The 20,069-nt window shown below is 40.9% G+C and overlaps 1 protein-coding gene and 1 pseudogene across 2 annotated transcripts in view; both read right to left on the bottom strand.

Annotated features, from left to right (window-relative positions):
- DCBLD1 (discoidin, CUB and LCCL domain containing 1) overlaps window positions 1-20,069 on the bottom strand; it is a 64,121-nt gene that overhangs the window by 6,745 nt on the left and 37,307 nt on the right. Inside the window, exons 5-11 of one of the 2 annotated variants that reach the window (XM_045188711.3) lie at window positions 17,307-17,379; window positions 12,833-12,966; window positions 4,650-4,690; window positions 3,485-3,664; window positions 3,005-3,129; window positions 2,571-2,730; window positions 2,375-2,482 (exon numbers count right to left, since the gene is read on the bottom strand). In XM_045188711.3, the coding sequence (XP_045044646.2) occupies window positions 2,375-2,482; window positions 2,571-2,730; window positions 3,005-3,129; window positions 3,485-3,664; window positions 4,650-4,690; window positions 12,833-12,966; window positions 17,307-17,379 (821 nt within the window). The remainder of the gene's footprint in view (window positions 1-2,374; window positions 2,483-2,570; window positions 2,731-3,004; window positions 3,130-3,484; window positions 3,665-4,649; window positions 4,691-12,832; window positions 12,967-17,306; window positions 17,380-20,069) is intronic. The other variant, XM_024551834.4, reaches the window with a different exon arrangement.
- Window positions 1,831-1,906, bottom strand: LOC112297447 (U2 spliceosomal RNA; annotated as a pseudogene).

The following is a 20,069-nucleotide window of genomic DNA, read 5'->3' as shown; positions in this document are numbered from 1 at the left end:
CATGTTGTCACAAATGGCAAGATTTCGTTCGGAAAGGCAGTTTTCAACGTTCTTCAGGGATTAACATTTACTCTGAGCTTGTTGCTTGGGCCACTTAGACTCCCAAGTCAGAACTGAGGGGGAGTTTGAAAGCTGGCCCACCCAGTCAGGAGCTATGCAGACAGGTGAAGAGTTTTGGCGGTGTGGAGCTCTAGCTTGGCTCAAGCAGCCAGTGCCCCCTGACAGCGGCCAGGGTTGGACCTGGACAATACAGAGGCCTGGATATGGGAGCTCCTCACTGCCAGGGCGTTGGCGCTGTGGACTGAGAGGAAATGCAGCCTGATGGCCTCCAACAGCGTTTCCACACTGCCGTGCAAAGCAGCACCCTGTGTCTTCCAAAGCTCTTTCCGCTCCAAAAAAAGGGCCCTTGACCAGGCACTCAGCAGGCCCCAAGCCTGTAGAAACTATACAACCTAAAGGAGAAGAATTTGTTCTTCACCCTTCTTTACCTGCGATCCTTGGGAAGAAAACACAGAGAGACAACCAGGACTGGAAATGTTTATGAAAGGAAGGATAAGGAACTTAGAAAGGAACCAAATTTACATAAATATCCCTGGTGTCATTTATGAAAGCAGAAATTTGGGAAAATTTAACAACTTAAACATCTAACGATAGGAAAATGGTTAACTAAATAGTCATATGTCCATAAAGAAATATTACAAAGATAATAGTAATTGTGTTTTTCAACTATTAATAACATTGAACAATGCTCATAATACAATGGTGAGTGAAAAACAATACATGCTACAGAATGGAATATATGGTGTGCTATCACTTTGTCTCAAAGTTATAAATATAACCATAATTGATTAGATATAGTGCAACTTGGTGATTTTTTTATGTTTTATTGTTTATGCTGTTACAGATGTTCTAATTATTTCCCCCATTGTCCCCCTCTACCTAGCCTGCCCCCCACTTCCATAGTCAATCCCCACCCCATTATCCATGTCCATGGGTCCTTCATACATGTTCCTTGACTAATCCCTTCCCCTTCTTTCAAATAGTCCCTCCCCTTTTACAGCTGTCAATTTGTTCCATGTTTCTGTGCCGCTGGTTCTATTTTGCTCATTAGTTTATTTTATTCTTTAGACACATCTTATAAGTGAGATCATATGGCATTTGTCTTTTACTGACTGGCTTATTTCACTTAGCATGATAGTCTCCAGTTCCAACCATGCTGTCACAAAAGGTAGGAATTCCTGCTTTCTTCTGCTGTGTAGTATTCCATTGTGTTTTTTAATCCATCTACTGATAGGCATGCAGGCTCTTTCCAACCCTTGGCTATTGTAAATAGTGCTGCTATGAACGTAGGGTGCATGAGTTCTTCTGGATTGGTGTCTGGGATTCTTAGAGTATATTCCCAGCAGTGGAATCACTGTGTCAAAAGGTAGTCATCTATTGATGCTGATATATAGCACTTATATTTATATTATTTATAGTTCTCTAATATTTCCAAATTTTATAAAATTAATAGGCAAGTTATTTTATATTCTGAAAAAATAAATGTACTTTTAATGTTCATTACTTGAATAAATTATACATTTACATGTTCAGAATTTAAAAAGTATATAAAGGAATAGAATATAATGTCTGTCTCCTACCTCTGTTTCTCTTCCACAAAAAGCCAAATTATGTTTCCTGACATTGTTCCAGAAATATTAGAAAAAATATATATATTCACACACATATTCGAGTGCTATATAGACTGTTTTATGCCTTGCTTATTTATTTAAGTTGTCAATTTATGTCAAAGAGGTTTGTAAATTACTAACATTCTTTTTTTGTTGTGTTTTTAAGTCTTTTTAAAAAAGATTTTATCTACTTACTTTTACTACACTTGATCTTAGCCAAAAGGCCAAGAAGCGATTATTATTTACTTACTTTTAGGGAGGGGATGGGAGAGAGAAAGAAATATCAATGAGTGGTTGCCTCTCGTGCGCCCCTCACTGGCCTGCAACCCAGGCATGTGCCCTGACTGGGAATCGAATTGGCGACTCTTTGGTTTGCAGGCCAGTGCTCAATCCACTGAGCCACACCAGCCAGGGCTACAAATACATTCCTTTTCATGGCTAAAGAGTATTCCATTGCATGGATGTGCTATTATTTTTCCATAAAATATTTACTTAGAGTTTGAAGGGCAAACACTATCATTTGTACTTACAATACTGCAATGAATAGTTGCAGATATACACCATTTACACTTGAGCAGATACCTCTCAACCATCTGCGTGCAGCCGTGTATGTGACAAAGAAAAGCTTTTGATGAAGATACTGGAATAGTGGTTGGAGTACCAGTTACACTCTTGAGGAAATCATAAAACAATAACTGCTCTACCTGTGGGCATTTCTTCAAAGGGGATGAGTTTCGTGATTGTCTCCTCTTCGCCTTTAGTTGAACCAACAGAATTTGAACTGGATTGGCGCCACACCAGTGAGTCATTACCTGGGAGGGAAGAGACATTGGGAAAACCACATTAGTAACAACAATTTATGAAAGGACATGACCAGAATTGAATTACTTACTGACTTGCCCTGAATCCTACTTTGTGTAATCTGGCAACCAATGAGCTCCACTTTCAAGGTTATCCTCTGGTGCCACGTCTGCGGGACAACCCGCACATATCTGGCCACGATGGGAGGGATGAAATTGTTCGTCACTGGATCGTGAAAATTAAAGTTGCCCCGAAACACCTGTGGAAACAGGTAGCTTTTACCTGAAGCTTCTACTAGTTAGTTTTTAGGTCTTTATCAACCCATTCATACCTAGTTACATGAAACCAACACCAGGATTCTACATCTGTTGCATTTTTTTAGACACTCAATACCGAAGGTACAAGGCTTTGCAAAGAAAGGTCAAGTTATCTAACTGAGGTGGTGCTGCAAATCTGTTTTCTGGAAACTCGCTGATGAAAATACTTGGAGGCTTGATCTTCTACTCGGTTCTTTCTCCCAGAGCTTCTCTTACCTTTTTTTCGTTATTGACGATTCCTCTGTAGGTCCTCCACTTGGAGTTGTTGTTTCTGAAGTTCATCACAAAACTCTTAACGTAAAAGTTGAAATTTGGCTGTGTGGATTCTGTGGTCCTAATTCCTTATAAGAAAATATTATTTATAGGTAGATTTAAAAATATGTTACATATAGCATATATTTTAACTTCACATTTCTATTTTCCCCCCTCATTTGAAATCTCAAATCATTTCACAGGCCGACTTTTCTTATCTGCATTTAGACACCTGGTCACAGGGGCGTGTGTTCACAGGGAGGTACGCCACATAGAAGGTCAGGCCTCTACTCCATACATTCACATTTGCAACCCACACCCAGGTTCTCCCACACGGACCATGTGCAGATGGAGAAGTGGCGCACTTTGGGGCCTCTGTGTAAATCAGAAACATAACTTCAACCGTGTCGTTTTGCATTTGTGAAACTGCACCTGTGTCAGTACCTGTTATTTTCTTTTCCTCCCCCAAATCTATCTCCAGCCACTCTCGCTGTTTGTGGTTCTTGCTGCTGTTCCCCGACCCTTGGTCCTGAAGTTGGGTTTGGCCAGGAGACCAAAGAACTTGTTCTCCAAACCCATCGATCCACTGCCCGTGAGCTTCCAAACTTAAGGATCTGCTGCAGCCTAGGAGTAAAGAGCAGTAAAATGTTTCAGACACCAAAGGAAAAACGAAAGCAAAAAAAAAGTACCCCATCTCACTCAAAATTAGTCAGTTGTTTTATTTCCCTTGTGATAGCAAATCAACTGTTTAATTATTAGTTTTTTAATGACTCAGATTTGCACTTGACTTATTTGTACTGCAGTATCTTGAAATTGTTGCTGCTTTTCTTTTCAATAGACCTCATTGAAGTCACATCCTGTATAAGTGACATCTCCGTGTTCCCACTGTAGATTTCCCTTTCTAACCTAAATTCACCCTGATTTTAACAAAGTGCAAGGTGTCTTAAAGGTTTAACATACTGAAGTTCTTCTCACTTGATCAGAGTGGGGCTCCACTCTCTGTGCCCTTGAAGAGCAGGTATGTCAGGCGCTGTGAAGAACAGTAAATTGTATCTGACACCCACCCACAGGACCTTAAATATATACCATGCCCAAGGCAATGTGTAGGGACCAAATAAAGGCCACACTCTTCTTCCTGGGCAAAGAAGATGTACTCATAATGTTCCCCTTAAAATATTCTACTTTATGAGGGGGAGAATATTTACACAGACTACATGCCATGATGGAGGGGACAAGAGCCTTTATTTTATATACTCATGTTCAATAGCTTCATTCAAGAAACCCACATATCCAATTGTACTATTTAAAAGATTTTCTATGTTAAAATCTAACATAAAGGAATTTATCTTAAAATAAATGTCATTTAAAATTTTCACTCTTTTTGGCAAAAATTTGAGAGACCTTAGATTATAAAGAAAAATATTTTCTGCTTAATATTAATTTGGCTTCTGGTCTTGTATATTTTTAAGTCACAGCATACTTGGTGATGTGTGACCTGAGGAAAAGACAAACAAAATCCTTTCAACTACATCATCTGAGGGATATGGAGAAATAAACCAACCCTGAGGATTTTAAAATACGAAATTCTTAAGAAAAGCATGATCCTTACCGTTGGAGATGAACAGAAATCGCCTGTCTGACAGGGAGCCACTGAAACAGTAAGCAGAAACAGGAGGCACTGAGTTGCTTCACTGAACTTTAATGACTGACACAGAGCTCTGGCACGGGGCCCTCTGAGCCTTCCCTCCCCCCACGTGATCCTCACAGTGCCCCAGCAAGGCCACTGTTACCATCTTCATCGCTGGCAATTTGTAGATCAAGAATATCAAGCCCATTGAAGGTAAGCGACTTTCCTAAATTCATACAGGAGACAAGTGAGCAGGACGCTGAGACAGTGAATTTGAATCAAAATCATTGTATTGAAAAGAAATGTACAGGTATACAGTTTCAGGAACAACCTTAAATCCAATTAATTATTATAAGATGATAGAGGCAGCAAGGATCACTGCCCTGAAGATACTTCCTTTGCTTCAAGAGTCACCATAAACGTCCCACTCATTGTCAACAATCAAGGACCATTGAGTGAAATGAAGAAAACTGGTTACTCAGAACAACAGCATGTCATTTGCTAGCTGCCTTCTCTGAAGACTTCTATACTCCTTTTCTCAGGGGTCCTGCCCCAGGATGTTGTTCTGAACAGCCTCAGACTGTTCCCTCTCCAATCACACTCCTACCCAGTGTAGCAACAGCACCATTCACACTCCTACTCCTACCCAGTGTAGCAACAGCACCAAGCCCTAAACCAGCACCAGCTTCTAGATGACAAGATGCAGCTGTCATTGAAAGAAAATTGAAAGCATTTCAATGACTGGCCTGAACTGGACCTCACCCCCGTAAGACAGTCTTCAGTTCATCAGTCTTGATCTTTAGGCCTTGGGAGCCCTGCTGCTCTACAGCCAGTACTAATCTTATGGGAGAACTTGCCAAATCAGCCTTATTCTGCAGTTGTCTTCTTTGGAAGAAACGATATTCGTAAGGCCTAACACTGTATTTAACTTTTTAAAAAATCCATCACCAACTCAATGGTATAGAAATGCATAGAATGAACAGAAAATTTGGAATTCTCAAGATTAATCTTTTGTTCATAGTACTTACTAGATACTAGAGGTAAACACAAAAAGGTAGATATCACTGTATGTTCCATTATTTAACAAACTGAGAGTATTATTTTAAAGGTTTAGCTCTGAGACTTCTGGTCAAGATGGCAGTGTAGGCAGACATGGCTCACCTCTTCACACAACCACATCAAAATTACAACTAAAATATAGGACAACCATCACTCAGAACCATCAGAAATTAGGTGGAATGGAAGTCTGTGAACTGCGGAATTAAAGAAACCACATCAATTCAGACTGGTAGGAGGGGTGTAGATGTGGAATGTGCTGGTCCCATATCCAAGTGAATTTTTATGCAGAAGGGACATCTCAGGAGGAAGAGTCCCAGCCCCACACCAGGCCCCCCAGCCCAGGGTTCCAGTGCCAGGAAGATAAGCCACCACAACTTCCAACTGTAAAAACCAGTGAGGATTGAGTCAGTGTTAGAAACTTCTGGAGCCCCAAGCAGTTGCTCTTAAATAACCCACACATGAACTCATCTACTCAGACTCACTGCCTCTGAGCTCCAGCAGCAGAGTAGCAGCTTAAAAATCACCAGTGGTATACATGGAGAAACTGAGGTGTCTAGCATCAAGACAAGGAGAGGCCATTGTCTCTTTGCTAAACCCTCCCCCAGCAGAACCATTAAGCTGGTGCCACATCTGAGACTCCGTCAATCCGGCTAAGACTATTTGACCCACCTTGGAGATGCCCAGAGACTTATGGGCCCTCCCAAGCTGCTTTTCCAAATGAATGACTGGTCTTGGCTCATGCTTCACAACTTCCTAAATCCTATCAAACAAGCAACAGTTGGCTTCGGTGAGCCCCAGGCCCAGCACTAGCAGCAGCTAGCCTAGATTCACAGCTTGGCTTTGCCTGGGAAATGTCCAAAGTCAGCACAAATGGCAACTATCTCCGAAAGCTTTATAGCTCAGACAGCGTACTCTGGGAAAAACATAGGTGGGGACTGACACTGGCCTAGACCACGTCGGAAACCCCAGAGCCTGTGCACCCAGTGGACAGCTACAGACGACATCGGAGCACTGCCACCCTGCCCTTGCACAGCTGATACTCCATGGAGGGAGGAGGTTGGTGGTCAGTGGTCATAGCCAGTCCTTGTAGCTGACTAGCCTGGGTAAATCCATCCTAGAGATCTGCCAAGACCTAACTATAAGAGGAGGGTATATTCAGCCCACAAGAAGGGTACACCTTGAGTACCCAGGATGGGTGATAGTGTAGGCTGTGCCACAGGACCCTACAGGACACGTACTACATTAGGCCACCTTACCAAGACACAGAGTCAAAGTAGCTGTACCTAATAGAAACAAACACAGGAAGGCTACCAAAATGAGGAGACAAAAAAATATGGACCAAATGAAAGAACCGATCAAAACTCTAGAAAAAGGGCTAAATGAAGTGGAGATTAGCAATCTGTCAGATACACAGTTGAAAGCACTCGTTATGAGGATGCTTAAGGACTTCAGCAGCATAAAAAAGCTCTAGTCAGAAACAAAGTTTACACTAACTGAAATAAAGAACAATTAAAGAGAAACAACAGTAGAGTGGATGAAGGTGAGAATCAAATCAATGATTTGGAACATGAGGAAGAAATAAACAACCGATCAGAACAACGAGAAGTAAAAAGAATCCAAAAATATGATGACAGTATAAGCAGCCTCTGGGACAACTTCAAGAGGTCCAACATTCGCACCATAGGGGTACCAGAAGAAGAGAAAGAGCAAGAAATTGGAAATTTATTTGAAAAAATAATGAAATGAAACCTCCTTAATTTGGTGAAGGAAATAGACATGCAAGTCCAGAAAGCACAGACAGTCCCAAATAAAATGGTTGCTAAGAGACCCACTCCAAGACACATCATAATTAAAATGCCAAAGGTTGAAGATAAAGAGAGAATCTTAAAAGCAGCAAGAGAAAAGAAGTTAGTTACCTACAGGGGAGTTCTCATATGACTATCAGCTGATTTCTCAAAAGAAACTTTGCAGGCTAGAAGGGATTGGCAAGAAATATTCAAAGTCATGAAAAGCAGGGATCTACAGCCAACATTGCTCTACCCAGCAAAGCTATTATTTAGAATCAAAGGGCAGATAAAGAGCCCCCCAGATGAGAAAAAGCTAAAGGAGCTCATCATCACCAAACCATTATTACATGAAATGTTAAAGGGACTTATTTAAGAAAAAGAAGAAGATCAAAACTGTGAACAATAAAATGGGAAAAATACATTTCTATCAACAACTGAATCTAAAAACCAAACTAAGCAAACAAGAACAAAGACAGAATCATGGATACAGAGAGCGTTTTGATGGTTTCCAGATGCGAGGAGGGTGTGGGGGAATGGGTGAAGAGGTGGGGGATTAAGTACAAAAAGGTAGTTACAGAATAAGCAGGGAGATGTAAAGTACAGTACAGGAAGTGGAGTAGCCTAAGAACTAATACGCATGACTATGGACATGAACAATGGTGGTGGGGGTGGGGAGGGTGGGGAGGGGCGGTGCCTGAGGGAGTGGGGTGTTCTGTGTGGAGGGGGCAAAGGGGAAAAATCAGGAAAACTATAATAGCATAAACAATAAAAAAAATTAAAATAAACATTTACATTTTTATTAAGAGATATTTAGAGCCTTTCTGTGATTGAATTGTCCATTATCTCTAGTGTTCCTGCACTAAGTATTTCACTTGAAATTTGGCCCAAATAAACCCAAAGAATACTGCTGCAACCCCAAGAGCCTAACCTTGTTCCCACTGCCAGGAAACACTGAAATATTTATTTTTTGTTGTTGTAGAAAAAGAGAAGTTATGGTAGGAAGGATAACTCTGGAGTCAACACAGAGAAGATGTCAGGGAAGGCTCGGCGTTTAACAGCTCCGTCCTGGCTTTCCTCCACTATCAGCGGAAATAGGCTTTTTCCATTTCACTCTGTTGAACTAATTCAGCACGGCCATGTAAAGAATTCTATAGGTAAGTAAGTGTCCTCTTTAAAAAATAGTGCCCCAGGGAGGTTGGGGATGAGGCTTTCACACATTAGGCTGAATGAATTCAGTCAGATTCCAGGAACTGCCAGCCCTCCCAGAGGACCCCAGAAGCAATCAGGAAGGCTCTGCTGTAAACAGAAAGAAAAGCCTTCCCAGCCTGTGGTTTGGGCCGCCATCCTCTGTGTGAAGTCAGCGCCTCTTCCTGATTCCGTTCTGGTCTCCTCGGATCCAGGAAGCAAGCTGACTCCGGATGAACCCCAGAAGAACCCTGGATGTTTACTTTAGGGACTCCTTCTTCCTCAGCTGCAATGCTTCCTTCTGTATTTTTTCCTGAGCACCAAACAATCATGTGTGGGAACAGAAGTTCAATGACCGCATGTACACTGGTTCCCCAACAGCAAAACAACACAGATAAAAACAACTGCTCCCTGCAGATTTGGGAATCCTAATGAGTGAAAGGCTCTGCATTAGCCTACGGCTTCCTCCTCTCACAGGACAAAAAGTCGGTGCGGAATCACAGAGCCAGAAGGAAGAAGGAAGCTTGAAAGAATTCTGGATTTTCTATCCACTCACACCAACACAAAAATAGGAAAATCTGTTCAAATAACTGTACGGGATGTGAAGCAAAATTTTCCTAATTCATTAATGGTTCAGATTTCTGTATTCTTTTTTTTTTGGTACTGAAGTTTAATTTCAAATTATACAAAGCCACTTCACATGTATGAAGCTCAATTGATATTGCAGAAGTTATTGAGAATATAATGTTTACTATTATTCAATAGTTTTACTAATTTTTCCTCAAAACTAAAATAAAGTCCAAGTTAACCTTTTTACCATCCTATATTTACAAAAGAAGCATTCAAATGTATATAAACACAGACAAAAGGTTCCAAAAAACAGATTTAAAGCCAAAAGCCCCTTTTTCATTCATTTTGAAAGTAGCAGCACCCAAGAAATCTAGGCCACAGCCTGAGGCCTTCCTGAAATAGCACGCGAGTATCAATAGAGAAAAAACATCAAAATCATAAAAAGACACAGATCCTCAAAAGTCAGGGTCAAGCTAGAATTTAAAACTTTGGTGCCCAAGCAATCACTTTATGCATGAACATATATAATACATATATAAAGTTTCACTTGTATATAGTACATGTTTGTATATATGTATACACATGCATATACATATACATGAGGTCTGTCCAGAAGGTATCCAGCCATGTAGTAATGAAAAATAGGGACATTTATTGAAGAAGATACAAGAAACAGTGTACATAGGACAATGACACCTTAGTCCCCTTCAAAGTAGGCACCTTGGGACCTCACAAAGTTCTCTCAGTCACCATCAGCTGCCCCATCATATTTTCCTGATTCTTATCAATGGTCTGAAATCTCTTCCCTTTCAAAGGTGATTTTAGTTTGGGGACAAGCCAGAAGTTGCAGGGTGCCAGATCTGGGCTGTCAGGGGGCTGAGTCACCTGGGTGATTTGATGTTTCACCAAAATACTCTGCACGAGAGGTGATGCAATGCATGAGCTGGGGTGTTGTTGCGATGAAGCTGCCAATCACCAGTTGCCCAGAGCTGTGACCTTGTGAATCATCCAATTAGTTTCCACAGAGGAATACTCAAGCTTAACTCAAAATCTGATACAGATTCATTGCTCTACTCACTCAGTCATTTTGAAGGTGACGGCCACATAATACACATGCTCACTCAATGGCATCTACAGCCCCCACTGACTAGTACAGTGAAGTCATTACTATTCACACATGTGCATTCCAGTCCACTCTCCTTGGCTGGCAGTTAACATCAATGTCATGCAAACCATTCTCATTTCATTAACAATGGCAGGACTTTTTCCGGGCAGACCTTGTTGTATATAATGTTCACTTGAGTAAAGATTTTAGTTTCTAAAGGCATCTGCAAGCTTTTAGACATTAACTTTGGTACTCATTTAGAACTACTTTGTCTATGAATGTTCAGATAGTACAAAAAAAAACACTTTGGGGCCCCTCATTGCAAGAAATCCCATCCAGAGGGGAAAGCAGATGGGAAGGTCAGTCAGGTGGAGAACAGAAACATGAAGGGGTGAGCCTGCACAGCTGAGCGTGTAGTGTGCCCGGTCCTTGGTGACGACTGGCTCTTATAGGTCACACACTGCGTTGCTTGTAATGCCTATGAAAAGACTGCACTGGAACCACCTCTCCAGTTACTCCCACCGCACCCCCAAACTCAGAACTGCCAGTGGGAGTGCTGCCGTTTCTCCTCCGCCACCTGCCAGCCAGCCTGCTGGAGGGGAGCGGGGTGTGAGCATGGTGTGCTGACGGGCACCACAGCTCCTCTCCGGCATCTCTTGCCAGGTCTTGACTCTACCAAGACCTATGTCCCTCTAAGCCTTGGGCCTGCCTTCCATCACACCCAAGGCTTGCATTCTTCATGAAGATACCTAGCAAACTTTTCACCTGACGTCAGTCACTGCGTCCCCTCTTCGGCTGCAACAGAGTGAAATGCGCGGTCTCTGACTGCAGCGTGTGTAAGCCTGCTTTCTTCCCATGGCCTTCAAGCTAACAGCTCCTGCTTTGCCCTGCATATAAACAAGCTAGTCATTAGAGGAATTCTGCCTGATGCTTGAGCCTTAAAAACACAGCCCTCCTATTTCCCCTTCCCTTGACATAAAAGAAGCCTGCACTCGGTACTTTCTTAAGGTGGATTTGAGGATTAGGTCTCCCATCTTCTTGGTTGGCACCTTCTCGATCCATAAACCTTTGCTTACTCCAAACTCTGAGTTTTGGCCTTTGGAAACATCATGCTCGCAACTTTGGGTAGTAACTTGGTGAGGTTAGGCCAACATCCCCAAACCCAGAAATTAGTTTTTATCTCAAAGTTTACTTGTGAGTTTATAAATTGGTTCTTTGAAACATAAAACACATATTCTTATAAAAATGTTACCACTTGTGTTCAGAATCCATATTGACCCACAATATTACTAAACTATAATACATTCAAATTAAAAGTAGTAGGGAGAGAAAGAAATGACTGTATAACTTCCTCAAAGTGACATCAGAGTCACTGTATTTATACTAACTTGGGAACCCATCTACTCCCCATATTGTGATTTATTTTTTTACTAGGTAAGATAGTCCACAATCCATTGTGAGAACGGAACAGTCAAATATGATCATGTTCTTTTTGCATAGAAGAAGGGATTGGGGCCAAATGGTGGGGACAGGAGAGTGACGCCCAAGCTGGCTGGTGGTAGAAGACATAGGCCCTGACCTACCTTTTCCTGCTTTGGGACCCTGAACTGCCGATAGCCTCTGCTTTGTGCTACATCCTCAGAACCAATTCCATGTGACAACTTAACAAAAAACCAAAGTTGCTGTAGTGGGAAGACATCTCCAGGGGCACATAGAGAGTGAAGAGAGATAAACACAGTGGCTAGAGGAGTACTTTTCCCTCACTAGGCGTCCTTCCAAGGGGGGCCTCCCTCTGGACCATGCCTGTTTGTACATGTGGACATCTGGACCATCGGCGGGCCTATATTTAGTCCTAAGGGCCCCAGTTTCCACTCCAGAAGCTGAGGGAACCCAAAAGCTTTAAAAGCTGAGGCCGAAACATTTAAAGTAATTGACATACTTCTTATGAAGCTAAAAGAGGAGAGACTAACACCAAAGAGAGCAGTTCACAACATTAACAAAAGTCCTCTTTCTTCGCTTCCCAACTATTATTTACCATTAAGAGATTATCTCTAGGGATCTTCTGGGGAGCTCTGTAGTTCAGACAAATTTATTTCAGTCCCATAGTCTCCCTTCAGTATCTTCAGTAATGTTGGGGATTAACCAATAAGTCACTGAAACTGAAGAAGCTAAAAAGGAATACGTTTTTTGTTCTCTCCCACTGGAGCACTCAAGTAGGGATACTCCTCTGCCTGGGGACTTCAGACGGGTGCCCTTTTAATTTACTTGTCAGCATAACCAGTGAGCTCTTTTTAGTGCTGCATTTACCTCCCATACAGACACCATAAATTCTGCTCTAACACACATATTCTTCTCAGTTGACAAACCCTTTGTGTCACATGGCTGGGGCTCTTTCAAAATCATGAGCCGATGGTGCCTTCGAGGTATCTTCCACTCAAAACAACAGGCAGAGTACTTACTCCCTGGAGAGCACGCCATTGGCCAGGGTCCCTTTGTAGCGACTTATCCCTTTGCGCTGAAGCACGCTGATCTGACCTCCCAGTTCATCTGCAATTATTCCGGCGTGGATGGCCGCTTTGCACAATAAAGAGTTCTGAAACAAGGCAACACTGTCACTCACAGCTTACTCAACAATACCTTTAAAATATAGTGCAAGTTTTCCATCTTGTTTTAACTTGTGGTCAGGATCCCTAACTGACCCATGACATTGCTTAACTATAATTCATTTTTTTAAAAAGGTAAAAGGGGGGAGGAGAAAAGGGTTTGGATAGAACTATCTCAATGCCATCAGAGGCACCATGCATATGCTGGCTAACTTGGGAGCCTACCCACCAGGTGGGTAAGAGGTAATGTATAGCAGTAGTGTTTCCCTAGTGAATGACACCTTCTGGTGGCTGCGCCCTTGTGTCGTCACCCCCCACACTGACTCCGAACTGGCCTTGCAGCTTGTCTTGTGCTGCTGCACGTGTCACCGAGGCCACCTTTGGCCCTCTGGCCCTCGGTGTCCTGCCACATGACTACAGCTGCAGGAGCAGTTCTAGGCAAAGGGAGCTGAAGAGCGGCCCACACTGCTGACCCACAAACTCAGCAGCAAATAAAAGGGTTGTTATTTTAAGCCACTGAGTTTTGGAGTGGCAAAAATAGATAACTGTTCAGCAGAAATAGATAACAGATCAGTTTCTTACATTTGGTTTGCCAGATGTACATACTGAGGATCATTTGAGAAGGTGAACCTTCCACACCACAGTTTATTTTATGATTAATTTAGAGATTTAAGAAGGTATAAAAATCCAAAATAGTAATGTCAAAACACTCAACAGCTGCTGTCTTGTGTGACAACCCAAGCAGGAGCACCTGACTGGCTGCGTAGCAGGTGGCCCTGTGGTTGAAATTGGCCTGTTGGAAAGGGGCTGGAGGGAGGACTGGAACTTCTCAAAGCGTTGCCCAGGTCCTAGGTCCCCATGAGCACAGACCTATGTGGGAGGATGATTAGACAGCCCAGGACTGAGGTGCTGAGAAGCATCATTTTTTAAATAAGCTTTAGCAATGCTCCACTTCTCCAGGATGGCTAATGCCAAAAAGAGAAAAGCAGCTCATGAAATTGCATATCAGTAACTGGACTTGGGAATTTCTCTTTGTGTTAATGACAGGCTGTCCACCTTATTTCAGCAGAAAAATTCACTCACATTTACGTTACAATATTAGGAGGACCAACGAGACAAATCATATTTTCTAATTAACATGGCTGCAATAAAATTGAGAATGTTTGTGATCTTTAACTTAGAGAGCTCAAATATCTAATAGATTAGACTTTGCAAAGTGAATCATTTTGCAATCACTGGTGCCATAGTCGAAAAAAGGGGGGAAAGATTTCACGACAGAGGATATGAGAACACTAAAACACAGATGCAAATGCTATCCTTCTTGGTTTCTGAAAGGAATATTAAGAATTAGAAAAAAAGGAAAACATCATGCTCTTTAAACTAAATAGGCAGCCTGCATTTTTATTTTCCCTAAAATTTCTTTTCTTAAAAAGATCTCTTATCGCTGCTTTAGACTCTCAGGGCACACCATGGAGGAGCCAGGTGTAACGGGAAAGTCCTGGATTTAAACTCAGCAATTTAGTTCATCATCCTGGCTCTGTGTCTAACTCCACCAGCTATGCTTAAGTCATTTCATTGTTCGGGGTTTGGCTTCCCAGTTCATCTACACAATGGAGAGGCTGGACTGGATTATACCTGGCAGCGATTTTCAACTGGTGTGTCTCAGGAATTTTTAAAACTTGCAATACCTGACTATTCAGTCAGGGGCACTGACCTCTTTTCCCTTAGATTGTCAAATTAAAAAAAAAAAAATGTCAACAGCCAAAACAACAATAGCCATCTGGTGCGAATGAATCAAAATTATACCTATGTTTTGGTCATCTTGACAAAAATTACAATGTATTTTTTGGTGTTCTACAGAATTTTAGTAAGTAGTTTATTGTGCCATGAGATGAAAAAGGTTGAAAATCGCTGATTGTCTGGCATTTTTTCGAATGGTCTGTCACCTTGTGACCCTAAAGGGCACCCTACAAACCTACTACAGGGTGCACGCAGAACTGCTTATCTCTTTCTGCCCTGGAATGTAAGGTGAACTGGCATGTCTGACAAATAGTTGTGATAACTCCATTTGGCACTTGCAGGGGCTGGAAGCCTCACCGCTTCTTGAGTCATCCAATTCCATTTTGCTCAATTCCATTCTGCTCAATGACTCCTCATATGCAGCTGAAATTGGCCCTCCTGTAACTTTCACCCACTGATCCTAGTTCTGCTGTTTGGAACGACACAGAATGAATCAATTCCTTTTCCATAATTGCTTTTTAGGACAACATATTTCTCCCCTGAGACACCCGTTTCCCATCAATAGCTCCTCTGGTAACTTGTTTGATAAGTTCTGTCATCCTGCCCTACAGGATATGCTTTGGTTTTACAAAGATGCTTCCAGAAAAAGATTTGCTACTGCTGAACACATTTCCTACGATGAAAGTACCATAAAACAGCCTCCAAAATAATCCCTAGGATCTCTGCCTCCCGGTATTCCCCTAGTGTGCAATCCCTTCGGGTGTGGTAGGAGCTGTGGCCTTCTGCTAGCTAACAGAATATGGCAAAGGTGATGGCTGCCACTCCCGTGCTAATATTACATAGGATTGTAACCTATCTTGCTAGGAAACTCCCTTGTTAGAGAACTCTTCCTGGCTGGCTTTGAAAAAGCAAGTAGTGATGTGGGGGAGGCCCACAAGGCAAGGAGCTGTGGACAACGTCTAGCAAAACCCTGGGAGAAACATCCTCTCCATCTGACCACCCTTAAGTAACTGAATGCTGCCAACACCATGGTAGCTTGGAAGCAAATCCTTCCCCAGTCCAGTCTCAGATGAGACTGCAGTCCTGGCTGACACCTTGGGTGCACCCATTAGACACCAAAGCAGAGAACTCACCTAAGTCATGCCCAGACTCATGGCCCACAGAACACGAGAGATACCACATGTATTGTTTTAAGCTTCTACGTTTGTGGTGACGTTGTGATGTAGCAATAGATATCTAATATGCCCATGATATTTTAAAAAAGGCACTGATCAGACTTCTTTGATGAGATTAGTTTCCAAAATACAAAACTCCCCTCCAGAAAAATCATTCTAAAAGCAAATGGTGTAAAACCAGCAAGTGAGTCAAATGGGAAGCCTGCTTGTAGTGCTTGCAAATCGTGTACTTAGGTCTCCTGCGCAGCAAACCTGTTACACTGAAAAAGAAAGCTGCCACGAGGAGGCGAGATAAACAACTAAGAAAGAAAAATGATGCCATTTCTCTAATTGCACACAACTCTTAGGTTTCTTGCATGGTACCGGAAATAATAAAGACAAACTTTCTTTCCCTGGGGGGAAACTATACTTTTTTAATTTCTCTTCGTTAATTTCCTGAAGTCATTTAGGAATATCCTATTCCAAGTATACCCTCAAACTGAGGTAGCATAAACCATTTTAAGGTTCAAACAATTTATAGGACAAGTGAATATCCTGTGTCAATCTTGTAAACAAAGACAATACATGAAAAAGGAAATAAAGACCAAAATAACAAAGGCCACTGCTTCCAGAATCAGGATGTGCTAAAAGCACAAACGAAAACCAGGTTTTTTCCTCCCTGCTGGAGATGTATTATCAAACTTCTGGAACATGTATGTTTTCCTGGTGCTTGCAGACACATGCCAATAGCTCTTAGAAAAAAGCACCATCACATTTCTAATAACTCAAGCAAATCCCTGGAAACCCAATTATTTTCAACAGCAATGTAACATTTTAAAAATCAGGATTTACTGGACACAAATCTGTAAATAGTAAGAAAAGAAAGATTGTATATCTGGAGACGAGCCATATCTTTTATAAAAATGACATCTTGTGAACTTATTTTCCTTTGGGAAAAATGTACACAGCCCAGAATGTCTCATCAGACATAAGAAATTGGGAATAACATGTAAGAACAGGGCAGAAGGCTTCTTTGGTCACTATTCTGTGTTGTGAGTGTTCATGCCTTGGGCTATTATTCCATGCAGCAAATGGAGCGTTAAAATAAAGAAATGGACTGTAACAAAAAGATGGTCTGGTATCAAAACTGGATAGAATTCTATTCTTAGATGTTAAAAAGAGTTTTTTTGTTTGTTTGTTTTACCATTTCATTTATAATATGTTAAATGGGAAATGCTAAAAATAGGAATGAATACATGAACAACCTTAGTTTTTATACTTAACATATCATTTATTCCTAGAAAAGAGAGAACTGTGTAACTAACCACAGAGTTGTATATCTTGTTTGGCTTTACTTTGTAGTGAATTTAGGCAGAGCAACAGCGCTTACTGTTTTTAGTTTCCTCCCTAACATAAAATTACCCTCAATCACTTACATCTCTATATCCATCCACCACGTTCCCAAAAATGTCTCCTGCTATGTCTCTACAACCAGCTGGGCAGAATTTGCTAAAAAAAAAAGAAAAGAAAAGAAAAAAGAAAAAGGAAGAAAGAAAGAATTTATATTTTATTAAATGATTTAAATTTAAAAGTATACTTAAAACCATTTTCTCTTTTCCACAGACCACTTTGATGACAAACCAGAAACCCAATTTATGAAAATGCAGATTAAAATGTTACTCTGAAAGCAAGTTTTACACAATAATTTCTGTATTTATTTTATATAAGGATTTGTTATAAACCCTTTTAAATAATGAGCTTCCCTAATGCATCTTAATTGATCCTAAGATATCCAAAAAATACTTTCAAGAAAAAAAAGCAAAATTTCTAAACACTACATATAGCAGGATCTTATTTTTATAAAAAGATATATTTAAAACATATAAAACAAAAACTTAGGTTTTATATGAACAAAAAAAAGACAAGGAATTAGATCTCTGGATCTTAGTGGGATTTTAAGAAACTTTCCCTTTCTGTGGTACTTAACTCTAATGCCTTGGTTCACTCTGCTAGCACAATCCAACGGAAACATAATGAAAACCACATACGTAAATCTAAATATTCTAGTAACCACATTTTAAAAAGTAGAAAGAGCCTTAGCTGGTGTGGCCCAGTGGATTGAGCACCAGCCTAAGAACCAAAGGGTTGCTGGTTTGATTCCCAGTCAGGGCACATGCCTGGGTTGTGGGTCCCCAGTAGGGGGTGCATGAGAGGCAACCACACATTTGATATTTCTCTCCCTCTCATTCGCCCTCCCTTCCCCCTCTAAAAAACTAACTAAATAAAATATTTTTAAAAAGTAGAAACAAAAACTAATATTAACAATATATTCTATTTAACCCAATATATTCAAATTTTATCATTTCCACATGTGATGAATAGGAAAAATCATCAGTCAGGTATATTCAGCCTTTTTTTTTTTTTGTACCAAGTCTTACAAATCTGCTGTATGTTTTATACTTAGAGCACATCTCAATTTGAACTGGCCACTGTTCGGGTGTTTGATAACTACACATAGCTAATACTGGACAGTGATGGTCTACATTAGTTATGAATTACTTTTGTAATCAGAAAAAAGGTATATGTACTTTTTAGCTTTACTGAAGTGCAGCTGAAAAAACTGCGACATATTTAAAGTATACATCATGATGATTTATGTCAGCCATCTAAATGACACATCCACCATCTCGCATGTTTTTATTTATAAATATTGTATTTTAAATATATAGGTGAGAACATTTAGGTCAATTCTTTTAGCAAATTTCAATTATACAATACACTGGTATCAGCTCTAGTCATCCTGTTACACTTCGGTCCTCAGAGCTCATTCTTCTGGAAGCTGGAAGTTTGTACCAACCTCTCCTTATTTCCCCTATATCCCATCCCTTAGCAACTACTTTGCCACAAGTTTGACCAAAGAGGGTGTATTTTAAAATTAGGATATTCCATTTAGTTAACAGTTATTTTTTAAGAAACCACCCAGAAACCCTTCAGGGCATATGGTGTGGTTGAGGGGTCCAGGGCAGGGTGAACCTTGCCCTGGTACTACCTAGCTAGTTGTTGACCCTGAGTAGGCACATAATCCCCCTTAAATTCAGTTTCTTCATCTGGAGTTCCTCCAAGAGTCTACCTACCAATAGGCTGTGAATGACAACTATACATCTGTGAAAAACAAGCAGAAAGAAAGTCACAATACTATAAGAACAATTACAACTTGAAGAAGAAGGCCGAGTGCTCGTTTCTGTATATACCACAGTGCAATGTTTAGTCGGTTTGTTTAAAAAGAGTCTACCAGCCCAAACATATTCCAAAATAGCAGTTGCTTCGACTTCATTTCCTCTCAGTTTCCTCCTGCTGACTTAATAAATTAAATGAGTAACAACATCTAATTACCAAAACTGCCCAAATAAATAACTTACAATTCTTCCCCATTGACCTAATGGAGTCCAGCATTGCAGCAATAATCAAGGAATTAAGAGAGGAAAACAACGGGGAATCCTGCTACAGGTTTACAATTCCTTATCCTAACCCACAGAGCCCGATGTGTTTCAGAATTTATACTTTTTTTGGTCACATGAATCAGGTATTGCCACCAAATGAGTTGAAAAAGTGTTTTGACTTCTAAGGCTTCCTGCCTTTCACAGTTGTAAGTGAGGGACTATGAACCTGTGTTAGTCATCCTACCTCATCTTCCCCTAAACACTACAGAACAACTGGGCCACGGCTTAAATCCGCGGCTTTCAACCTTTTCATCTCATGACACACACGAACTAATTACTAAAATTCTGTAGCACGACAAAAAATATATTTTTTGCTGATCTGACAAAAAAAAAGGCATGATTTTGATTCATTCACCCCGGACGGCTATTGTTGCGCCAGCACCCCTAACTAGTCAGGTGTGGCATGTGAGTCTCTGGCTTTGATGGCCTCAGTATATCCCTTTCATTAGGGGACGGAAAACGATCACGGACACCCAGAGGCCCTGTGATCACTGGCACTGCACAAGTAGGGCTGAAAGACCTTAGAGAATGTTGGCGAGTATCTACATCGGATGCACGGCAACTTCACCGGCACTATTTAATTACTAGTCATTTTTACTTTTGTTTTTCCTCTAGCAGACTTAATAGTAATTAACCCTAGAGTTTATTTTGCATATAAAATAATCTCTTTTACTAGAATGTCTGAGATGATTAGGACCA

Source organism: Desmodus rotundus, chromosome 11 (genome assembly GCF_022682495.2).
Source record: "Desmodus rotundus isolate HL8 chromosome 11, HLdesRot8A.1, whole genome shotgun sequence".
Lineage (NCBI taxonomy): Eukaryota > Metazoa > Chordata > Mammalia > Chiroptera > Phyllostomidae > Desmodus > Desmodus rotundus.
This window is presented reverse-complemented; position numbering and strand designations above follow the sequence as displayed.